This window comes from Chrysemys picta, chromosome 20 (assembly GCF_011386835.1).
Source record: "Chrysemys picta bellii isolate R12L10 chromosome 20, ASM1138683v2, whole genome shotgun sequence".
NCBI classification, from domain to species: Eukaryota; Metazoa; Chordata; order Testudines; family Emydidae; genus Chrysemys; species Chrysemys picta.
The window spans coordinates 11,438,633-11,462,761 of record NC_088810.1 but is presented as its reverse complement, the minus strand read 5'-3'; the positions used below and the strand labels follow the sequence as shown (position 1 = coordinate 11,462,761).

At 51.5% G+C, this 24,129-nt stretch overlaps 1 protein-coding gene across 11 annotated transcripts in view; it reads left to right on the top strand.

The window, feature by feature from the left end:
- The window catches only part of LOC101947369 (IgGFc-binding protein-like), a 365,233-nt gene that overhangs the window by 72,342 nt on the left and 268,762 nt on the right, over positions 1–24,129 (top strand). For all 11 annotated transcript variants that reach the window (XR_010594098.1, XM_065574394.1, XM_065574392.1 and 8 more), the window contains 2 exons: positions 2,369–2,946; positions 3,437–4,007. Coding sequence is in view for 10 of the 11 variants with exons in the window: in XM_065574394.1 (XP_065430466.1) it covers positions 2,369–2,946; positions 3,437–4,007 (1,149 nt within the window). In the remaining variant the exon portion in view is untranslated. The remainder of the gene's footprint in view (positions 1–2,368; positions 2,947–3,436; positions 4,008–24,129) is intronic.

Genomic DNA, 24,129 nt, shown 5'->3' with positions numbered 1-24,129 from the left:
ATTACAGAGAATCTGTCATTTACACTTGTTTAAACCAGCAAGTAACCTGTGGCTCAAGATGCAGCGGAAGGCAAATAATCTCAAGGGTCTGCCAATCTGACCTGGGGGGAAAATTCCTTCCTGACCTCAAATATGGCAATCAACCCTCCCCATGTAGTGTCCCATCACTGGCTGTTGGAGACATTGCTGCTATCACTCGCAGATCAGCTACATGCCATTGTGAGCAGTCGCATCATACCTTCCCATCCATAAACTTACCAAGCTCAGTCTGGAAGCCAGTAAGGTGTTATGCCCTTATTGCTCCCCTTGGAATGCTATTCCAGAACTTCACTCCTGTGATGGGTATCATCTAATTTCTAGGCGCCCTTCTCTGCACCTGTTCTAGTTTGAATTAATCTTTCTTAAACATGGGAGACCAGAATTACACACACTATTCCAGATGAGGTCTCACTGGTGCCATGTATAATGGCACTAACACTTTCCTGTCTCTACTGGTAATACCTCTCCTGATGCATCCTAGGACTGCATTAGCCTTTTTTCACAGCCGCATGACATTGCTGGCTGTTAGCCATCCTGTGCTCAACTAATACATCCAAGTCTTTCTCCTCCTCTGTCACTTCCAACTGATACATCCCCAGTTTATAACAAAAATTCTTGTTGTTAGTTCCTAAATGCATGACTTTGCACTATTAAATGTCATCCCATTATGTATGATATTCCGGTTCTCCTCCATATTGGTAATACCCCCCAATCTTGTGTCATCTGCAAATTTTGTTACCACTTTTTGTGCCAATGTCATTAATAAAAATGTAAAATAAGATTGATCCCAAGACCAATCCCTGAGGAACTCCACTATTAACCTTCCTCCAGCCTAACAATTCACATTTCAATGTCCTGTTGTAGTCTCCCCTTTAACCAGTTGCTTATCCACCTTACAATTCTCATATTAATCCCCATCTTCTCCAATTTAACTAATAATTTCCCATGTGGAACTGTATCAAATGCCTTACTGAAATTCAGGTACATAAGATCTGCTGCATTTCCTTTGTCTAAAAAATCAGTTATCTTCTCAAAGAAGGTGATTAGGTTGGCCGGGCATGATCTACATTTTGTAAAACCATGTTGTATTTTATCCCAATTACCATTTACCTCTGTTTCCTTATTGCTTTCTTTTTCAAAGACCCGCATACAACTGAGGTCAAACTAACAGGCCTGTAGTTTCCTGGACCACTTTTCTCCCTTTCTTAAAAATAGGACCAATATTAGAAATTCTCCCCCAAGTTTAGAGATTCATTAAAAATCCTTGCTATTGGGCTTGCAATTTCATGTGCCAGTTGCCTTAATATTCTTGGATGGAGATTATACAGGCCCCCTGATTTAGTCCCATTAAGCTCTTTGAGTTTGACTTCCACCTCGGATGCGGTAACTTCTACTTCCATATACTTGTTCCCATTAGCTATCCTGCCACTACCCCAAAACTCTCCATTACCCTTATTAAAAACGGAGGTAAATTATTCGTTTAGGTGTTATACCTGGATTATCTTTAATCTCCACCCCATCCTCAGTGCTTACTGGTACCTTTTTATTTATATGGCTATAGAAAATTTTACTCTTGGTTTAATTTCGTTTGCAAGGTCCAACTTTGCTTGGCTTTTGCCAGTTCTCACTTTATCCCTACACTTTCTGACCTTCAAGAGGTAGCTTTCCTTCCTGATCCAGCCCTTCTTCCATTCCTTGTAGGCTTTCCGCTTTCTCTTAATCACCTGTTTGAAACGTTTGCTCATCCAGCTCGGTCTGCAACCCTTCCCTATGATTTTTTTCCCTTTGCTTGGAATGCAGACTTCAGATTGTTTCTGAAACTCCAAGCCTCCTCCACATTCAGATCCTTGAGTTCTTCAGTCCAGTCTACTTCCTGGACCCTAACTAATTCCCTTATTTTTTTTAAAGTTTGCCCTTTTGAAATCAAGGGATCCTAGTTGCACATCTATGTTTGTTTATCCTTTCATTTAAACTGAATTAGTTCATGATCACTTGAACCCAGGCTGTCCCCTACAACCAGTACTTCTAGGAGGTCCTCACTACTCACCAATACCAAATCTAAAATGGCATCACATCTTGTTGGTTCAGTGAGTATTTGGTGAAGAAATCTGTCAGGTATCCCATCCAGGAAAATCTGGGCCCTACTATTATTGGTAGCATTTTTCCTCCAATCTATATCTGGGAAGTTAAAATCTCCCATAATCACACAATTCCCAATAGTATTTCTTTCATTATAGCCCCACAAGATACATCCCCCTCTGTCTATTTTAAATACTGTTTTTGCTTGGAGAGAATTTGCTGTTAAATCTGTGGGTCCTTCACTCCCCAGCCATGGAGTGCCCCCTGGAGAACAGCCAGTACCAGTTCTGTGGAACAGCCTGCCCAGCCACGTGTGTGGACCAGTCAGCCCCCAGCAGCTGCCAAGACCCCTGCGTAGAAAGCTGCCAGTGCAAGGATGGTTTTGTGCTGAGCCAGGGCAAATGCATCCCCAAGAGCAGCTGTGGGTGCCAGTTTGAAGGGCGTCCCTATGTCCCCAACGAGAGCTTCTGGGTCAATGAGGCATGTGGGACACGGTGCATGTGCAACGCAGCCACTAGACAAGTCGAATGCATGGCTGCTACGTGCAAACACTCTGAGAGGTGCGGGCTAGTGAATGGCATACGAGGCTGTTACCCCTCCAGCTACGCCACCTGCTCTGTGACAAGGAATATGCACTACGCCACATTTGATGGACAGAGATACGACTTCCAAGGCACCTGCCACTACCAGCTCACGGCCCTGTGCAAGAAGGCAGAGGGACTGGTGGACTTTGAGGTCTACTTCCAGGAGAACAATACCGCTCCTCTACAGATCAAGATTTATCAGACCAGCCTCAGGATCAGCAATCAATTCCCTGGGAAAGTCCTGGTGAGTTTCTCAAATTGTCTCTAATCTCTCTCAAACACTTCTAGAAAGTCACCTGTGTCATCAACACAGGTTACAGACAGTGCATGGAAGGACTGTGAAATATAGAATGAATGGTAACTGGATTCTTTGAACAGGGAGTTGATGGAGATATTTAAGGATTATGGTGCTGCCATTTCACTTGACATGGGTCAGTACGTGTCAGTAGCATCCAGCATATGTGGGAACCTGGGGAGCTGGGGCTCAGGTTAAACAGAGAGGAGGGAACTGCAATAGCCAAAGGCAGAGGTAATGAAAGTCTGGTTGGAGGATCCTGTCCAGTCTGGAGAGCTGGGATTCAGGCAGGTTGTAGGGATTGGAGCAGGGCAGACTGGACAAAAAGTTAAACAGAGGTGGATTTTTATTGTAATTATGGGCTGGAGCTCTGTGCTGGAGCAAGAGGTTCCACCATGAGCGAGCAATGTTTCATATACTGAATGATTTGCTCTTACAGATGAATGGTTTCCTGATTAACCTTCCCTTCAACCTCAATGATAAGAAAATCACTGCGTATAGAAAGGGCTGGGCCACAGTGATCCAGGCAGACTTTGGCCTCACCGTTACCTTTGCCGGGTGGTCAGGACGCATCACGGTCACTCTGCCAGTGACCTACGCGGGAGCCGTGTGTGGTCTGTGTGGCAACTTCAACAAGGACAGGGAGGATGACTTGCTCATGAGGGATGGCACACTGGCACCAAGCCCCATCAGCTTTGGCCAGAGCTGGAAGGTGGGCGACCTCCTGGGATGCTCTGTAGTAACGATACCACCATGCGCAAGTATAGAGGCTATTGAAAAGGAACAACGAGGTAGCAGGGGGCAGTGTGGGATCATCCTAGACAAGAATGGCCCCTTCAGAGGATGTCACAGCAAAGTGGACCCCCATGGGTACTTCATAGACTGCGTGTACAGCTATTGTGTCCTCAGTGAGCGGGAGAGTAACGTCTGCCAGGCCATTGCTGGCTATGCTGAGGCATGTCAGGAAGCTGGAGCTATGGTGCATCCCTGGAGGACTACGAAATTCTGCTGTGAGTCACCTGTGTTTACTACTGATTGCCCCATGGGGCTTGTTAATTTTTGTTGGCTGGTAAATGTTGAGCTAACTGCTCAGTATATCCTGTTCTGCAGAATGTTTCTTAAGAGACAAAGAAGCCCTCTCTCCAAAGGATGGGTACAGTCATAGGAGCTGGCCCCTCACCGTGCCCTATCAATGTGCTGCATCCCAGGCCAGAGAGGCACTGTCTGGGGATGTAGTAGTTCCCTCCATGGTCTATCCAGTCAATCCTTGGCTTCCCTGCTGAGCCTGGATACAATCAGAGGTGGGAGTCAGTGGAGTCTTAGTAATTGAGATATCTGTCCACTAGGAACTGGTTTGGGAACCCACCAACTCGTCTCCCATAAGCCATCATCTGGGAATGAGTTTTAGGAACTACTGACCTGGAATCAAAGCAAAAAGCTTGTGGTGAAAAGCTCTACAGAACAATTCCAGGCCCACGAGCTCTCCACTCCCTACACTCTGACCTTGGACCAGATTAGAAGCCTAACCCTTGGAGAGAGATTGTGTGTATCCCATTACCTGGTGTCAGGGGCAGCTCTAGGCACCAGCAAAGCAAGCACGTGCTTTGGGCAGCCCATTTGCAGGGGCGGCAGGGATCCAGCATGGGAGCTGAGAACCAACAGTGGGCCCTGGGAGCTGTAGTTCCTTGGTTAGCTCCCTGCCTATAGAGCCAGCCCTGGAGCAGGGAAAGAACTACATTTCCCAGCATTCCCTTGGCCACTACCAACAGGAAAGGGGGGGGGGAGTGAGGAAGCTGAGACATCATTCTACAGCCTGCTTTGAATGGAGAGCTGCACTGGGAAGGGTAGGGATACCATATTTTAACATTCAAAAAATAGGACACCCCACGGGGAGGGAGGGTAGCCCCACCCTGCCACCTTCCACTCCCTCCGACTGCCCCCCACAGAAACCACAACCCATCCAACCCCCTTGCTCCCTGTCCCCTGATCACCCCCTCCCGGGACCCCTGCCCCAACTGCCCCCCAGGACCCCACCCCCTATCTAAGCCCCACTGGTCCTTGTCCCCTGATTGCCCCCTCCTGGGACCCCACCCTCTATCTAAGCCTCCCTTCTCCTTGTCCCCAACTGCCCCCTCCTGAGATGATCCCACCCCCTACCTGTCCCCTGACAAACCCCTGGGACTCCCATGCCTATCCAACTGCTTCCTGTCCCCTGAGTGCCCCCCTTAACCTCCGCCCCATCCAACCCCTCCCCCCCCCCGCTCCCTGTCCCTTGACTTCCCCACTGGAACCTCCTACCCTAGGATTACCATATTTAACCAATTAAAAAAGAGGACCCTCCACATGGCCCTGGCCCCGCCCATTTCCCACCCCAGCCCCGCCCCAACTCCGCCCCTTACCCAACCCAACCCCGCCCCAACCCTGCCCTAACTCCACCCCCTCCCACTCCCAGCCACGCGGAAAGGGCTGCCCGAGCGCTACCAGCTTCACGGTTTGCCGGGCAGCCCCCAACCCCTGCGCCCCCGGCCGGCGCTTCCCCAGCGCAGCTGGAGCCCGGGAGGGGAAGCGCCCAGCCGGGGGCGCAGGGTCTGGAGGCTGCCCGGCAAACCGTGAAACCGGTAGCACTTGGGCTTCGGGCAGCCCCTATGTCTCCGGACCCTGCGCCCCCGGCAGCGCACTTCCCCTCCCGGGCTCCGGCGGCGCAGGGTCCGGCGGCATGGGGGCTGCCCAAAGCCCGTAGCGCTCAGCTCTTAAACAGAGCCGAAGAGTCGGGAGGAGCAAAGCCGCCGCGGCCGGAGGCTCTGCTCCTCCCCTGACTCTTCGGCTCTGTTTAAGAGCCGAGCTGCCCCAGCGCTACCGACTTCAGGCAGCCCCCATGCCTCCGGACCCTGCGCCGCCGGAGCCCAGGAGGGGAAGTGCCCGGCCGGCGGCTGGGGTCCGGAGGCAAGGGGGCTGCCTGAAGCCCATAGTGCTTGGGCAGCTCGGCTCTTAAACAGAGCCGAAGAGTCAGGGCAGGAGGAGAGCCGCCGCGGGAGGGGAAGTGCCCGGCCGGCATTTTCCCGGACATGTTTGGCTTTTTGGCAATTCCCCCCGGACGGGGGTTTGATTGCCGAAAAGCCGGACATGTCCGGGAAAAACCGGACGTATGGTAACCCTATCCTACCCCTTCTCCAACCTCCCAGCCCCCTTACCGTGCCACTCAGACCAGTGTGTCTGGCTTCGCGCAGCACCAGACACGCTGCTGCATACATGTTGTCGTGCTCCCCTGCGGAGCCACAGCCCCCTCCCCCCAGCACCTGCCTTCCAGATTTGAACACCTCAAAATTCAGGAGTGCTCAAGCTCAGTTACTTCATTTCTCCCAAATCAAATATACTGATCCACTGTAACTTGCTGTAGAAAAAGTAGGATAAAATTGAGCAAGAAAGTGCTTCCCAGTGGTTATTAGGACTGGAATTGCTATTTTCAACAGCCATTGCCTTTTTTGTTTATTTAAAAGGAAGACAGTGATATCGCATCGCAAATTCCCCATAGAAAGAAAGAGTGGAACAAAAGAATAAAGGCACCTCAACTTTTTCTCACTTATGTAGGACAGTCTTATAATATGCATCCAGATATTCTCCAATCATACAAGATGAAAATTGTTCCACTTTACTGCAGTTCTGTAACCATATGGGAACCAATCCTGTCTGTGTTCTGTGCACATCCAAAATTCCTGCTGAATGACCTGCCCTGGGAGCGAGTTACCAGTGACCCAGGGCTGCGGTGGAAGGAGGGTGCAGGTGGTGGGGGCGGGGGGAGAGCCCAGGGCTGGGGCAGCAGGAGGTGTGTGTGTGTGTGTGGGGGGGCAATGGTGGAGGGGGTAGGGGGGAACCCAGGGCTGGGACGGCAGGGGGGTGAGGGTGGGGGGGGCGGCGGCGACGAGGAGCCCAGGGTTGGGACGGGGGGGCAGCCAACATTTTTTTTTGCTTGGGGCAGCAAAAAACCTAGAGCCGGCCCTGCTGGTGTCTCTGGGGCACCCAGTCCCCGAGACTGGGACCTAATTAGAGATCAGAGGGGTAGCTGTGTTAGTCTGAATCTGTAAAAAGCAACAGAGGGTCCTGTGGCATCTTTAAGACTAACAGAAGTATTGGGAGCATAAGCTTTTGTGGGTAAGAACCTCACTTCTTCAGATGCAAGTAATGGAAATCTCCAGAGGCAGGTATAAATCAGTATGGAGATAACGAGGTTAGTTCAATCAGGGAGGGTCAGGTGCTCTGCTAGCAGTTGAGGTGTGAACACCAAGGGAGGAGAAACTGCTTCTGTAGTTGGATAGCCATTCACAGTCTTTGTTTAATCCTGATCTGATGGTGTACATCTGAAGAAGTGAGGTTCTTACCCATGAAAGCTTATGCTCCCAATACTTCTGTTAGTCTTAAAGGTGCCACAGGACCCTCTGTTGCTTTCTAATTAGAGATGTTGCCCTTTTATTAATTAATCAAACCAAGGAAATAGAAAATTAGGAGCTTGAATTAAATTGCATGTTCTGTGATGGTTCATTGTACATATTGCTAATGCACTATATGAGCTAACTCTTTGTTCTAATTACAGCTCCGTCCTGTCCCCCGAACAGTCACTATGAATTCTGCAGCAGCAGCAGCTGCGATCTGACATGCAGCAACCTCTATGCCCCGCTGCAATGCACGACCCAGTGTAAGGAAGGCTGCGTGTGTGACCAGGACTTTGTTCTCAGTGGTGACCACTGTGTCCCCTTTTCCCAGTGCGGATGCCTCCACAGAGGACTTTACTACCAGGCCGGGGAGACCTTCCACCCGAGCGGTTCATGCGAGGAGCAGTGCGTGTGTCAGGCTGGTGGGGAGGTTGTGTGTAAGGCATTCTCCTGCGGCACTGGTGAGCAATGCGGGGTGGTGGACGGTGTCCAGAAATGCCACCCATTTGGATCTGCGACCTGTTCTGCCTCTGGCCATCCTCACTACCTTTCTTTCGATGGGGTCTCCTTTGACTTCCAAGGCACCTGCACTTACATCCTGGCCAAGACCTGCACCGATGCCAGTGACCTTACACCATTCACTATCAGCATAGAGAAAGAAGATTGGGGCACTAGGAATATGTCTGTGACCAAGCTACTGTCCATTCAGGTGTATGGAATCACACTCACCCTGCTGCAAAACAAACAGGGGCTCATCATGGTAAGTCCTTCTCCAGATCCTCATTTAGATCATTCTTGATTCCTTTTGGACAGGAGAGATTCTCTTCTCTTCTATACTGGTTTGTCCTCTCATGGCCAGAGGTCACTCTGTAGGTGGCCTTCCTCAGTTTACCCTCTTGGACCTCTGAATAACTTTTTACAACTTCTAATAATAGCAGCCCTCCTAGGGGTTTGGTTTATTAAATTAGCACACATTATGAATAAAGTTTTCACATCCACCCATTTACCTGGTCACTCCCAGGCTTTTCCTGCCTGTCTTCTCACTTCCTGAGTTTCAGGTTTCCTTGCTGGAGCATACTGGTCTGCATCAGCCTCTGCACTCTCTTCTGTTTTCCCTGGGAACTCTTTGTGCTGGGCCATCAGATGGCCTTCACCAGCTGCTCTTATAGGGGAATCATGTAATTGGTGCTCAGGTGTGCCTACTTAGTAATACCTACTTGTAATGCCTACTGGTCTGTCCTCAGGCCACTAGCCCTTAAGGGGCAAGCCACCCTGTTCATAGAATCATAGAATATCAGAGTTGGAAGGGACCTCAAGAGGTCATCTAGTCCAACCCCCTGCTCAAAGCAGGACCAATTCCCAGCTAAATCATCCCAGCCAGGGCTTTGTCAAGCCGGGCCTTAAAAACCTCCAAGGAAGGAGACTCCACCACCTCCCTAGGTAACGCATTCCAGTGTTTCACCACCCTCCTAGTGAAATAGTTTTTCCTGATATCCAACCTGGACCTCCCCCACTGCAACTTGAGACCATTGCTCCTTGTTCTGTCATCTGCCACCACTGAGAACAGCCAAGCTCCATCCTCTTTGGAACCCCCCTTCAGGTAGTTGAAGGCTGCTATCAAATCCCCCCTCATTCTTTTCTTCTGGAGACTAAACAATCCCAGTTCCCTCAGCCTCTCCTCATAAGTCATGTGCTCCAGACCCCTAATCATTTTTGTTGCCCTCCGCTGGACTCTTTCCAATTTTTCCACATCCTTCTTGTAGTGTGGGGCCCAAAACTGGACACAGTATTCCAGATGAGGCCTCACCAATGCCGAATAAAGGGGAACGATCACGTCCCTCGATCTGCTGGCAATGCCCCTACTTATACAGCCCAAAATGCCGTTAGCCTTCTTGGCAACAAGAGCACACTGTTGACTCATATCCAGCTTCTCGTCCACTGTGACCCCTAGGTCCTTTTCTGCAGAACTGCTGCCTAGCCATTCGGTCCCTAGTCTGTAGCAGTGCATGGGATTCTTCCGTCCTAAGTGCAGGACTCTGCACTTGTCCTTGTTGAACCTCATCAGGTTTTTTTCGGCCCAATCCTCTAATTTGTCTAGGTCCCTCTGTATCCGATCTCTACCCTCTAGTGTATCTACCACGCCTCCTAGTTTAGTGTCATCTGCAAACTTGCTGAGAGTGCAGTCCACGCCATCCTCTAGATCATTAATAAAGATATTAAACAAAACCGGCCCCAGGACCGACCCTTGGGGCACTCCGCTTGAAACCGGCTGCCAACTAGACATGGAACCATTGATCACTACCCGTTGAGCCCGATGATCTAGCCAGCTTTCTATCCACCTTACAGTCCATTCATCCAGCCCATACTTCTTTAACTTGGCGGTAAGAATACTGTGGGAGACCGTATCAAAAGCTTTGCTAAAGTCAAGGAATAACACATCCACTGCTTTCCCCTCATCCACAGAGCCAGTTATCTCATCATAGAAGGCAATTAGGTTAGTCAGGCACGACTTCCCCTTCGTGAATCCATGTTGACTGTTCCTGATCACTTTCCTCTCCTCTAAATGTTTCATAATTGATTCCTTGAGGACCTGCTCCATGATTTTTCCAGGGACTGAGGTGAGGCTGACTGGCCTGTAGTTCCCCGGATCCTCCTCCTTCCCTTTTTTTAAAGATGGGCACTACATTAGCCTTTTTCCAGTCATCTGGGACCTCCTCTGATCGCCATGAGTTTTCAAAAATAATAGCTAATGGCTCTGCAATCTCACCCGCCAACTCCTTTAGCACCCTCGGATGCAGCGCGTCCGGCCCCATGGACTTGTGCATGTCTAGTTTTTCTAAATAGTCCCGAACCACTTCTTTCTCCACAGAGGGTTGGTCACCTTCTCCCCATGCTGTACTGCCCAGTGCAGCAATCTGGGAGCTGACAGAGGCAAAAAAATCATTGAGTACATTAGCTTTTTCCACATCCTCAGTCACTAGGTTGCCTCCCTCATTCAGTAAGGGGCCCACACTTTCCTTGATTTTCTTCTTGTTGCTAACATACCTGAAGAAACCCTTCTTGTTACTCTTAACATCTCTTGCTAACTGCAACTCCAAGTGTGATTTGGCCTTCCTGATTTCACTCCTGCACGCCTGAGCAATATTTTTATACTCCTCCCTGGTCATTTGTCCAATCTTCCACTTCTTGTAAGCTTCTTTTTTGCGTTTAAGATCAGCAAGGATTTCACTGTTTAGCCAAGCTGGTCGCCTGCCATATTTACTATTCTTTCTACACATCGGGATGGTTTGTTCCTGCAACCTCAATAAGGATTCTTTAAAATACAGCCAGCTCTCCTGGACCCCTTTGCCCTTCATGTTATTCTCCGAGGGGATCCTGCCCATCTGTTCCCTGAGGGAGTCAAAGTCTGCTTTTCTGAAGTCCAGGGTCCATATTCTGCTGCTCTCCTTTCTTCCGTGTGTCAGGATCCTGAACTCGACCATCTCATGGTCACTGCCTCCCAGGTTCCCATCCACTTTTGCTTCCCCTACTAGTTCTTCCCTGTTTGTGAGTAGCAGGTCAAGAAAAGCTTTGCCCCTAGTTGGTTCCTCCAGCACTTGCACCAGGAAATTGTCCCCTACACTATCCAAAAATTTCCTGGATTGCCTGTGCACCGCTGTATTGCTCTCCCAGCAGATATCAGGGTGATTAAAGTCTCCCATGAGAACCAGGGCCTGCGATCTAGCAACTTCTGCTAGTTGCCAGAAGAAAGCCTCGTCCACCTCATCCCCCTGGTCTGGTGGTCTATAGCAGACTTCAACCACGACATCACCCTTGTTGCTCACACTTCTCAACTTTATCCAGAGACTCTCAGGTTTTTCTGCAGTTTCATACCGGAGCTCTGAGCAGTCATTCTCCTCTCTTACATACAACGCAACTCCCCCACCTTTTCTGCCCTGCCTGTCCTTCCTGAACAGTTTATATCCATCCATGACAGTACTCCAGTCATGTGAGTTATCCCACCAAGTCTCTGTTATTCCAATCACATCATAGTTCCCTGACTGTGCCAGGACTTCCAGTTCTCCCTGCTTGTTTCCCAGGCTTCTTGCATTTGTGTACAGGCACTTAAGATAACTCATCGATCGTCCCTCTTTCTCAGCATGAGACAGGAGTCCTCCCCTCTTGCGCTCTCCTGCTTGTGCTTCCTCCCAGGATCCCATTTCCCCACTTACCTCAGGGCTTTGGTCTCCTTCCCCCGGTGAACCTAGTTTAAAGCCCTCCTCACTAGGTTAGCCAGCCTGCTGGCGAAGATGCTCTTCCCTCTCTTCGTTAGGTGGAGCCCGTCTCTGCCTAGCACTCCTTCTTCTTGGAACACCATCCCATGGTCGAAGAATCCAAAGCCTTCTCTCCGACACCACCTGCGTAGCCATTCGTTGACTTCCACGATTCGACGGTCTCTACCCCGGCCTTTTCCTTGCACAGGGAGGATGGACGAGAACACCACTTGCGCCTCAAACTCCTTTATCCTTCTTCCCAGAGCCACGTAGTCTGCAGTGATCCGCTCAAGGTCATTCTTGGCAGTATCATTGGTGCCCACGTGGAGAAGCAGGAAGGGGTAGCGATCCGAGGGCTTGATGAGTCTCGGCAGTCTCTCCGTCACATCGTGTATCCTAGCTCCTGGCAAGCAACAGACCTCTCGGTTTTCCCGGTCGGGGCGGCAGATAGATGACTCAGTCCCCCTGAGGAGGGAGTCCCCGACCACCACCACCCTCCTCCTCCTCTTGGGAGTGGTGGTCGTGGAACCCCCATGCCTAGGACAGTGCATCTTTTGCCTTCCAATCGGTGGAGTCTCCTTCTGCTCCCTTTCCTCAGATGGGTCATCTAGTCTACTCTCCGCATTAGTACCTGTAGAGAGAACATGGAAACGATTGCTCACCTGTATCTCCATTGCTGGTGCATGGACGCTCCTCTTTCTCCTTCTGGAGGTCACATGCTGCCAAACCTCCTCACAATCCTTCTGTCCCTGCTGCGCCTGCTCTGAATCTTCAGAACATTGTGGCCGTAGAAGGATCTCCTGACGTCTGTCCAGGAAATCTTCATTTTCCCTTATGCAACGCAGAGTCGACACTCGTTTCTCCAGCCCTCGAACCTTCTCTTCCAACATGGAGACCAGCTTGCACTTTGTACAGACAAAGTCGCTTCTGTCCTGTGGAAGAAAGACAAACATGGCACAACCTGTGCAGGTTACAACAGCTGATCGCTCACCTTCCATATCACCGTCCTCTTAAGAGCTTCCTCAACTGTTGCAGGAACTACTCAGAGAAACCTGCAGATGAAAGCCTCAGTGTGCTCTCCCCAAGCGAACTCCCAGGCAAACTCCCGCTGTTAGCCTCTGCTGTTCGCCGCTCAGCTGGTTCGCTGCTGACTGCCCTTATATACCAGTCAGGCACACTCAAGGCCCACCAACACAGCCCCCCTAATGCAGCACTTAGCGTACCTCCTCTTGGACAGCTCCTCCACCACACTCTTAGCTTATATACACTTTTCTTCAGGAATGTGCAGGGTTACATCCATTTGAGCTAGAGATATGGATGCTGCAGTAGCTGTCAGGTCACCTGCACTCTGACTAACTGGAAGAGGAGGCATCTCCTCACCACACATCCTCACTGAGGCTGGAAGGCTCACCGTGAACATTTGTGTCTATGTATCTCAGGAGAGCTCCTTTCTGCTTAAATAGAAAAGGTTCCTTTGCTTTCTTTCTTTTTCTGAATGCTGCCCCCAAAGGGCGTTTTCTTCTTTCACTCATGACTGCTGTTCTGTTCCAGCTATAGTGGCTCTCAACACTCAATTGAAGGGGACAAATAAGCAGGCTGGTAGCAGGGCCTGAGTGAGGGAAGATATCAGCATCTTAAGGGCATAACTGGCTCCTACTACTTCAGTTGACTGCCTGTTCTCCTCAGGCGGGTTCAGGGAAGCAGCAGGAAACAGGAAGCTCCCTGAGAAGCTGGTGTTAATCAGTCCAGGCTCCTGGGAGTGCTGGAGAGGTACATAAGAGGCTCCTCCTCCTCTCTCTCATAGAATCATAGACTTTAAGGCCAGAAGGGACCATTATGATCATCTAGTCTGACCCCCTGCACAATGCAGGCCACAGAATCTCACCCAGCAGCGGCTCCAGGCACCAGCGCTCCAAGCACGTGCCTGGGGCGGCAAGCCGCGGGGGGCACCGTGCCAGTCCCTGCGAGGGCGGCAGTCAGGCAGCCTTTGGCGGCATGCCTGCAGGAGGTCCGCCGGTCCCGCGGATTCGGCAGCGGGTATGCCAAAGCCGTGGGACTGGCGGACCTCCCGCAAGCATGCCGCCGAATCTGCGGGACCGGGGACCTCCTGCAGGTGCACCGCTGAAAGCCGCCTGCCTGCCGTGCTTGGGGTGGCAAAAAAGCTAGAGCCGCCCCTGATCTCACCCACCCACTCCTGTATCAAACCTGTGTCTGAGCCATTGAAGTCCTCAAATCATGGTTTAAAGACTTCAAGGTGCAGAGAATCTTCCAGCAAGTGACCCGTGCCCCACACTGCAGAGGAAGGTGAAAAACCCCCAGGGCGTCTGCCAATCTGCTCTGGAGGAAAATTCCTTCCCGACCCCAGATATGGCGATCAGCTAAACCCTGAGCATGTGTAGGGTTACCATAATCCAGCAAGCAAAAAAGAGGACGGGAGGAGCCCCGCTCCTGTCCTGCCCTAGCCCCGCCCCTGCCCCTCCCACTTCCCCCCTCAGAACCCCCAACCCTCCCCCCGCTCCTTGTCCCCTGACTGCCCCCTCCTGGGACCCCTGCCCCTAACTGCCCCCCAGGACTCCACCCCATACCTAAGCCTCCCTGCCTCTTGTCCCCTGACTGCCCCCTCCTGAGACCCTCCCCCCATCCTAACTGGCCCCCTAGGACTCTACCCCCTACCTGTACCCTGACTGCCCCAACCCTTATCCACACCCCCACCCCCAGACAAACCCCTGGGACTCCCACGCCCCATCCAACCATTCCCCACCCCCTGACAGCTCCCCCCAGAACTCCCGACCCATCTAAACCCCTCTGCTCCCTGTCCCCTGACTGCTCCGATCCCTCTCCCCACCCCTGTCCCCTGATAGCCCTCCCAACCCCCCCTTGTCCCCTGACTGCCCCCTCCTGGGACCCCTGCTCCTAACTGCCCTCCAGAACCCCACCCCCTACCTAAGACTCCCTGTTCCTTGTCCCCTAACTGCCCCCTCCTAAGACCCCCCCCCCAAATGCCCCCCAGGACTCTACCCCCTACCTGTACCCTGACTGCCCAAAACCTTATCCACACCCCCAGAAAGCCCCCCCGAACTCCCGACCCCCCCATCTCTTGACTGCCGCATCCAAAACCTCCCTGCCCCTTCTCCGACCCCCTGGCCCCCTTGTTGTTGGCCTTTCTTCACCTAATGTCTCGGTGAACTTGCTCAGGAACTGCCTGAGCCGCTGGGCAGCAGCCGGGGAGGAGCTCCAGACTGCCGGAGCCGATCTGTGATGCAGGGAGGGAGGGAGGGAGGGAGTGATTTCTGCTGCGGGGGGGAGGAGGAGGAGCCCTCTCTGGCTGAGTGTCGGAGCCCCATGTAAGTGACACCGTCCGGCTGGCAGCACTGTTAGCCGCGCACGCTCTGCGGGGGGGAAGTCCGGACATTTACAAATTCCCCCCGGACGCTATTTTTAGCTTAAAAAGCCGGACATGTCCAGGGGAATCTGGACAAATGGTAACCCTAAGCATGTGGGCAAGACTCACCAGCAAGACACCCAGGAAAGAATTCTCTCCCTGCAGCTCCTGCTGCTTTCTGTTATTTCCTCTCACCTTTTCTCCTGTCTGCCTGTTATGTCTCTTGTGCCCACCTTCCTCCAGCACAGCACTCCACCATCTCTGTGCATCTAGAGCAGAGAGAATACATATGCACCAGCAGCAGACACAATTTTCTACACTCTGGGTCTTAGTGGGCCGCCTCAGTTCACCTCATGGTAAGGCCAGCCTTGTCCTCGCTCCTCCCCCCTTCCCACCAGCCTCCTGCACACTGTGAAATAGCTGTTCGCGGCGGGCGGGAGGCACAGGGAGAGAGGGGGAGCACTGATCTGTGGGGCCTGCTGATGGGAGGGAGGCATTGGGGGAAGGAGGGAGCTTGACTGCCAGTGGGTGCTAAGCACCCACCATTTTTTCCCCCTGGGCACTCCAGCCCCGGAGCACCCACCTATGGTCCCACACCAGATCTAAGGCTCAGCGTCTGGTTACCAGTGATTTCAACTCTAGCGATCACTGAACAATACAGTGGAGAGTCAAATGCTGTCTAGAACTCCTTAGTCAGCACCACCATCACCATTCTTTCACTGGGATCTGGCCTCTCTACCCCCTGCTTAGCAAGTGAGCTTCTGTTTAGGGGAACTCCTCAATCAGTCAGGACCGGGTAAGTACCGTTCTGCTCATACAATCAGGATAACAACATTTCATTACCCCTCCACTCAAATTTAAAAATATTATTAAAGCTGATGTATATAATACACAGGCTAAGAGAAGAGTGTCTGTACAAGTGATTTGTAACCCAACACCTGCCAAAATTGAGCACTTTGGCAAAGCAGCCCCCTCTGCTGAATACCTAGGCAGAGTAGGCGTGTTTATGCAAATACCGTCTGTTCCTGGAGTCCTTTCCCCCAGCTCATTCAGACTCTGCTTACACATCGTTTTCATCCCTGAAGTTTAGCTGATCTTTTAGATACCCTGGGCTCACTTTGAAGATAAGGACAGAGAACTTCAGTGCTCTCTAGAAAGCCAGCGTAGGGACAGGTTTGATATCTTCACAGCAGTCAGTGTTGCTGAGGAGATGTGTTGCAGAGGAGTGTACCAGCTGAAGTTTTCTAAGTGCCAAGGGCTTCGTGTCTGGTTATAGCCCACTGCTGTAATCCTGTCAAAAGTTGACAAAAGCATGAGTAACTGAGGACAGGTCTCATAGCCAACAGGAGATGGTGGAAAGCATTACTCATGGATGCTGCTATGCGAGAGCTTCTTGGGGGCACAGTGAGCATCCTCCAGTTCAGCTCCGCCTTCTCTGCTTCCATTCCTGGTTCATAACTCGTGGTTTTTTTGGGGAGGGAGGACATGGACAAGAAGTAAGAGAGAGTTCTGAGTGTAGGTGTGGGCATGAAGCAGAGCTACAGGCCAAACATGGGTGCAGGAGATGGGGATGGTAAAGAGAGAGGATCAGGGAGGAGGTGGGTGGTTAGCAAAAGGAGAGCAGAGAAGTAGGTCAGGGTGATGAGCTTGGAACATATGGACAAGATGTTTCCCCTTGAAGATTTGCCCACATTTTTTGTATCCTGGGTATTGACTTTGAATCTGAACTCTCCTCCTCCTCCTAAACCTCCTCTTGCTGCAAATCTGCCTGTTAGCAATGGCATCATTATCCTCTCTGCCACTGTTTGCCGTCAGCCTGTGCTGAAATCCTCCCGCGGGCCTCCATCTCCTCTCCCCTTGACTCTGTGGGTCTCATCAGCGCAGCAGGATGGGAATAGATCGGTGGGGAGTGATTCGAGTGGGAATAGCGGTGCTGATTATCTCTGGGTACCTAACAAAAATCACGCTACAGTAGCACAAAGGGAACAGCTGAGATGTGGTGAAGTCAGATCCCAAACAGGTGCAGGTGAAGAGCAGGGTAAGGAGATGGAGGGAGTGGGAAAGAGAGAGGATCAGGAGTGAGGTCAGGGGCAGAGAGAGATGTGGGCCAGAGTGATCATGTGATAGTGATCAGGGCTTTTACTGCCTAATTTATTGCAGGCCTGGAACCAGATTCTGATCTCAATGGCACTGGTATAAATCTTGAGTTATTCTAAAGTGAGATCTGGAGTCATACTGGATTTATGCTACAGTGTCAGTCAGTGAGAACAGAATCTCAAAACTCACTGCCCATAACCCAAACCCTACAGTATCCACTCCCCACAGCTCACATGGGATGCTCTGTCTCTCTCAGGTGGACGGGGTGTCCCACAACCTGCCTGTGATCGTGGCCGATGGGCGGCTCTGGGCGTATCAGCATGGCGTGAATGTCCTGGTGCAAACTGACTTTGGCCTCACTGTGAGCTATGACCTGGTTTACCACGCCAGAGTCACAGTCCCGGGTAGCTACCACGGCCAGATGTGTGGCCTGTGTGGAAACTACAAAGGGCAGCAGGATGACAAGTTCCTGCTCCCCGATGGCAGGGTGGCCCCCGACACTGCATCCTTCGGGTCTGCCTGGGAAGTTCAGATCCCAGAGGCATCCTGTACAGACAAATGTGCTGGGAACAGCTGTCCAGTCTGCAAGGAGGAGAGGAAAGATGTCTTCAAAGCGCACAACTACTGCGGGCTGCTCACAGCCCCTGACGGCCCTTTTGCCGCCTGCCACAGCACGGTCAGCCCCAGCACGTATTTCAACAACTGCCTGTATGATCTGTGCCTGGGCAACGGGGACTCCCAGCTCCTGTGCCAGAGCATCCACAGCTACGTGACAGCCTGCCAAGAGGCCAAGGTCACCATCCAGCCCTGGAGGAGCGCCTCCTTCTGCCGTAAGTGCTGTGATGCTGATGAGTCTCTGGGACGCACTGGGGAGGGTCATAATTTCAAGGCATCTCATTCCAAACCTTTGGGTTTCTTCAGAAACTCTTCTGGATGGAAACCAACCTTCCATAAGTGTCCTGGTCCTCTCCTCCCAGTCCCACTCTCCTCCCCTTCATGTCTCTGTACCACTGGTTCATGGTATGAGATCTTTCCTGCCCTAAATTAATTCTCTCTCTATTTAAGCTCTGACCTGCCCAGCCAACAGCCAGTACAAGGTCTGTGCCAAGCTCTGTACCACAACCTGCACTGGAGACATCATGGACTGCCCAGAGACCTGTGCTGAAGGCTGCCAGTGTGACAAGGGCTTCTTCTTTGACGGCCAGGGCTGTGTGACTCTGGAGAATTGTGGGTGCTTCGAGCGTGGGAGATACTACAAGGTACCACCCCAAGCGGTCTGGGTCTGATCTAATTTTTGCTCTATCCACATCTTAATCCCTACACTAGCCAGGAATAGGGTTAGCTATAGTGGATCAGAGCTTTGGCCTATCTGGCCTGGCACCCCTACTCTGCTAGTACCCAATGCCCAAAGCACCAAGAAAGGCAAGATTATTTAATTCCCTTTGTCTGTTTTAGGAAACTGAGGCACAGAGAGAGGCAGCGACTTGCTCACGGTCACATAGTGACTCAGGAGCAGATGGGAGGTTAAAACCTAGGTGCTATTTCTGGCCCTTGGCCCAGTGACAGCCTTTCTCTTTAACATTAAGAGCAAATAATATGACAACAGAACAGACACATCACCACACATTTCTGGGTTTAGCACTGTCACGGAGTCACTGGGCGATGCTCTGGAACTACTCCATACAAAGCCAGTCAGGACTCAGGGGGTTGGACTAGATGACCTCCTGAGGTCCCTTCCAACTCTGATATTCTATGATTCTATGAATAAAACCCCATCTTGTCACAAGCACTGCCCGAAATTAATATAAATAATCTTTTCCTCGTTACATTGTGTTATTTCGCTTTTCCAAACGTCCCCTCAGCCCAGAGAGACCATCCTGACGAATGAGTGCCAGCAGAGCTGCACCTGCATTTCTGCCCAAGAGGTGACCTGCAAAGCCCACAGCTGCATCAGAGAAGAAACTTGCCAGATCAGAGACGGTATCATGGGCTGCATCAGCAAAGGTGAAGGAGAGTCACTGATTGAAATATGCTCCGAGGGGTTACTGTGGGTGGAATAACTGAGGTAGGGATGGGATAAACCAGTTTACAACAGATTATTTATTAAGTTTATTTTTCCTCAAGAAATACCCTTCTGCTAACTAACCAGCCTGATCCTGCTTAGCTAATCCTAGACAGAGATAGGCAATTTGCAATTCAGCAAGAAGTATGATTGTTACAGAGGTTCCCAGGGTGCAACCTGGACTGTGGGACTGCTGAGCCCTCTGTCCAACCTGGGGCATAAGCGCTGACTCAGTGGGTGCTCCGGGGCTGGAGCACCCATGGGGAAAAATTAGTGGGGGTGCTCTGCACCCACTGGCAGCTGAGCTCCCCTCACCCCCCGCCCCACCTTGGCCTCCTCCTCCCCTGAGCACACCGCCTCCCCGCTCCTCCGCCTACCTCCCAGCACTTCCCACCCAGCCACCGCCAAACAGCTGTTTGGCTGCGTAACAAGCTCCGGGAGGGAGGGGGAGGGGGAGGAGCAGGAACATGGCACGCTCAGGGGAGGAAGCGGGGAAGAGGCGGGGCCAGGGCAGGAATTTGGGGAAGGGCTTGGCATGGGGGCGGGGAAGGGGTGGGAAGAGGCAGGGCAGGGGCGGGCCTCATGGAAAGGGTGGAGTGGGATCCGAGCCAGGGGCAGGAGGGGGATCGAGCACCCAGAGGAAAGTGGGGAAGTCGGCGCCTATGACCTGGGGTATCCCTCTCACTGTGATGCTGTTGGCAAGCTATAAACCTCTGCTGGGTACTGCACTTACACAGACATCCACAGGCAGGGACACGCCAAACCAAGTTTGACGAATGTTCCTCCTAGCCATGCATGAACCAACAATAGGGAGGCTTCAGCCAAATCCCCCCAGCTCCCCAGCCTTGCACCTAGGGTGACCAGATAGGGGCAGTCCCGATATTTGGGGCTTTTTCTTGTATAGACTTCGATTACCCCCCACCCCCTGTCCCGATTTTTCACACTTGCTGTCTGGTCACCCTACTTGCATCCCAGAACGGTACCATCTTGCCTTGGTCAGAAGCCTGACCAGTGTAAGTTCATTACCGAGTCTACCCCTCCTTCGATGTGGAGAGGACGCACACTAGCCTTTATAAACTGAGCTGGTGGACTTCAGAGAGAAGCAGCATAAGAACTGAGTTGTGGGGAGTTAGGAGGGGAGGGAAATCTCTGAGATGAACTTTTCCTCCAATGGGAGTCACAGGTGCTTGGCACCTCTTAGCATTTGACCATTAGCACCTGCAGCTCTCACTGATTTATGGACTGAATTCCCTCTCCCAATGAAATCACTGAGAGTTAGCCAATGACAGGGGTGCTGGAACAATTTTTACATTGGGGAGGCTGAGAGCCATTGAACCAAACTGTAAACGTTACCTCCACTGGAATCCACTTCAAGCCAGGAGGTGCAGCAGCGCCCCCAGCACTCCTAGTTCCAGCACCTATGGCTAATGACTTCAGTGCCATAGCAATGTGTTATTGAGGGTGCTCAGCCAGTTTGCTGGATCAGGCACTTGTGCACATGCATAACTTGAAGCATGTGTGTAGCCTCATTGATTTCAACTGAGCTCACTTGATTAAGTGTTTCAATAGATTGGAACCACAGCTTCCAGCAAACCAAGTGCCGTTGAGTATCCCGGGCTTCCCAACCTATCATAGAATCATAGAATATCAGAGTTGGAAGGGACCTCAAGAGGTCATCTAGTCCAACCCCCTGCTCAAAGCAGGACCAATTCCCAGCTAAATCATCCCAGCCAGGGCTTTGTCAAGCCGGGCCTTAAAAACCTCCAAGGAAGGAGACTCCACCACCTCCCTAGGTAACGCATTCCAGTGTTTCACCACCCTCCTAGTGAAATAGTTTTTCCTGATATCCAACCTGGACCTCCCCCACTGCAACTTGAGACCATTGCTCCTTGTTCTGTCATCTGCCACCACTGAGAACAGCCGAGCTCCATCCTCTTTGGAACCCCCCTTCAGGTAGTTGAAGGCTGCTATCAAATCCCCCCTCATTCTTCTCTTCTGGAGACTAAACAATCCCAGTTCCCTCAGCCTCTCCTCATAAGTCATGTGCTCCAGACCCCTAATCATTTTTGTTGCCCTCCGCTGGACTCTTTCCAATTTTTCCACATCCTTCTTGTAGTGTGGGGCCCAAAACTGGACACAGTATTCCAGATGAGGCCTCACCAATGTCGAATAAAGGGGAACGTGTCCTCTGGCTAGCTCCGCTGGTTCTGCATGAACTCTGTGCCCATGACAGGGCTGGATCTCCCAGCGTCGACACTGGACTTGAGTTCCCTGCCCTGTTGATAGAACTGGGCTTTTCTCCTTTCAGATCCCTGCAAAACCCTGAAATGCCGGATCAAGGAGAGATGCAAAATTGAAGATGGCCAAGAGGCATGTGTTCCAGCCTACACTGGAATCTGCATGGGCTCAGGGGATGCACAGTACCAAACTTTTGATGGCCTGAAGTTTGACTTGCAGGGCACTTGCAAGTACACCATCGCTAAGTACTGTGGCAGTGACCCTACCCTGGAGTCCTTCACCATCGATGAGAAGAACGACAACAGGGGGAACCAGGATATCTCCTTTTGGCAGGTGACCAATGTCTACGTCTATGGGTACAACATCTCCATCTACAAGAGGGAAGTTGGCAAAGTCCGGGTGAGTTTCCCAGCTCAGGGCTCTGTGCCTTTTCTACTTATAACAGACAGTATTTTTTGTGTAGTGCCTCTCACACAAATGGAATCCTAGATACAGGCGACATGAGCTGAATATATCATATCAGCAATAAAAGTACATAAATGCAACTGGTCTTGTGTGTTTGACATGGTTGTGATAGAAAATTATGCAGACAAACATAAACTGGTAGATAGGGTGTAGCTAGATAAATACTGTGTTTATTCAGGTAAAGTCACTTTGATTTCAATGATTCTTTTACATGCCACTGGTTAAAGTGACAATGATTTACAGCCAAAATGAGTGGCAAGATGACAGTTGCAGTAAGAACAAGTGAGGATGAAAGAGCAATAACACCTATCATACCTCCCCCCTCCTCTCTGTCTCTAGCTGAACAGTGTGATCACCAGTCTCCCAGTGACGCTGAAAGACGGTAAAATCAGACTGTACCAGACAGACCTCAGCACTGTCCTGCAGACAGACTTCGGCCTCCAGATCGCACATGATGAAAATTGGCGTGTAGTGATCACCCTCCCCAGCAGCTATTATGGGGCCACGTGCGGTCTATGTGGGAACTTCAACCAGAATCCAGAAGATGACATGATGTCCTCCAAAGGCACCATAGTCTCCTCCATCATGGACTGGGCTGCCAGTTGGAAAGTCCAAGACCGGGACCCCCTTTGCTGGGATTATTGCCAAGGCACTTGCCCAGTGTGTGATAAGAGCAAGAGAGATCTGTATGGGGATGACAGTCACTGTGGGGTGATCAGTAAAGCACCGGGAGGGCCCTTCAGAGAGTGTCACTCCAGGGTGAGTGCTGATGACTTCTTTGACAGCTGCATCTATGACATGTGTCTGAATGAGGGGGACAAGAGCATTCTGTGTGAGGCGCTGGAGGCCTACGCGAAAGCCTGCAGGAAGCATGGGGTCACTGTCGCTGACTGGAGGACGCCGTCCAGTTGTGGTGAGTCTGGCAGCTTGGTTTCTTATTGACCGCAGTAGCGGTAGTCAATCTGTTTATCTTTTTTGATGAGAATGGGGATGGAAATACCCAGGATCCCTGAAGTACTGGGGTCAGCACTGACTCTTAGGGTAGAGCTCCCCCTAGCAGTCATTCAGCTAAGAGCTAATCCACCTGGCCCTGTTAGTTAATGAGTCTAAAACAATCATTGATTCAGTTGTTCAGGTACATGTACACAGCAGCTGGGAGGCATAATTCTTCTTCGAGTGCTTGCTCATATCGATTCCAATTAGGTGTGCGCGCGCCGCATGCACGATCGTTGGAAGATTTTTACCCTAGGAACTCTCGGTGGGTCGGCTGAGGCACCCCCTGGAGTCGCGCCCTTATGGCGCCAGATATATGCCCCTGCCGACCCAGCGCCCCCTCAGTTTCTTCTTACTGCCCATGACGGTCATTGGAACTGTGGAGAGTGGCATAGCTGAAATATAGTGTGTGTGTGTGTGTGTATATATAGTGTATATAGTTGTATATAAGATGAGGAATCAGGGTTTATCCCCGTTCCTCCGCCCCAGTACCAGGGCTCATGCCCAAGTCTCCAGGTTTCAAGCCTTGCTCGGCCTGTCTCAAGCCGATGCCCATTGGAGACCCCCATGACTCCTGTTTGAAGTGCCTGGGGGAAGCTCATCAACCCGATAAGTGCCGCATTTGTGCCTCGGACAAAAAAGGAGCGGGACTTCCATCTAAAACAGCTCCTGATGGAAGCGGCACTTAGCCCAGTGCCCCCGGCACTGCACGCAGACCAGGCAGGCCCTCCTGAGCCGTTATAACTATAACACCTGGAACTCGATGGGAAAATTCAAGGAGTTGGTTCCCTAGGAGTCCAGGGAAGAGTTTGGGGCCTTGCTCGAAGAGGGCAAGAAGGTGGCAAGGACATCTCTGCAGGCGTCTTTAGACGCAGCTGACTCAGCAGCTACTCCCGAGGCTAGAGTTCTAGCTATGCACCTCATTTCATGGCTGCAAGTGTCCGGCCTTCCACCGGAACTGCCCTTTTGAAGGCCAAGATCTCTTTTCAGATAAAACTGATCCCAGACTACAAAGTCTGAAGGATAACAGGGCCACCATGCGCTCATTGGGCATGCATACCCCGGTGACACAACGCAGGCCCTTCCGGCCCCAGCTGCAGCGCACTTACCCTAACCCTCGACCACGGCAAGACTTCTCTAGAAGGTGTGGTCGTGGCAATAGGAGGCGACAACCTGGTCTGCAAGCAGGCCAGAATCAGGGCCCCCCTAGACCAT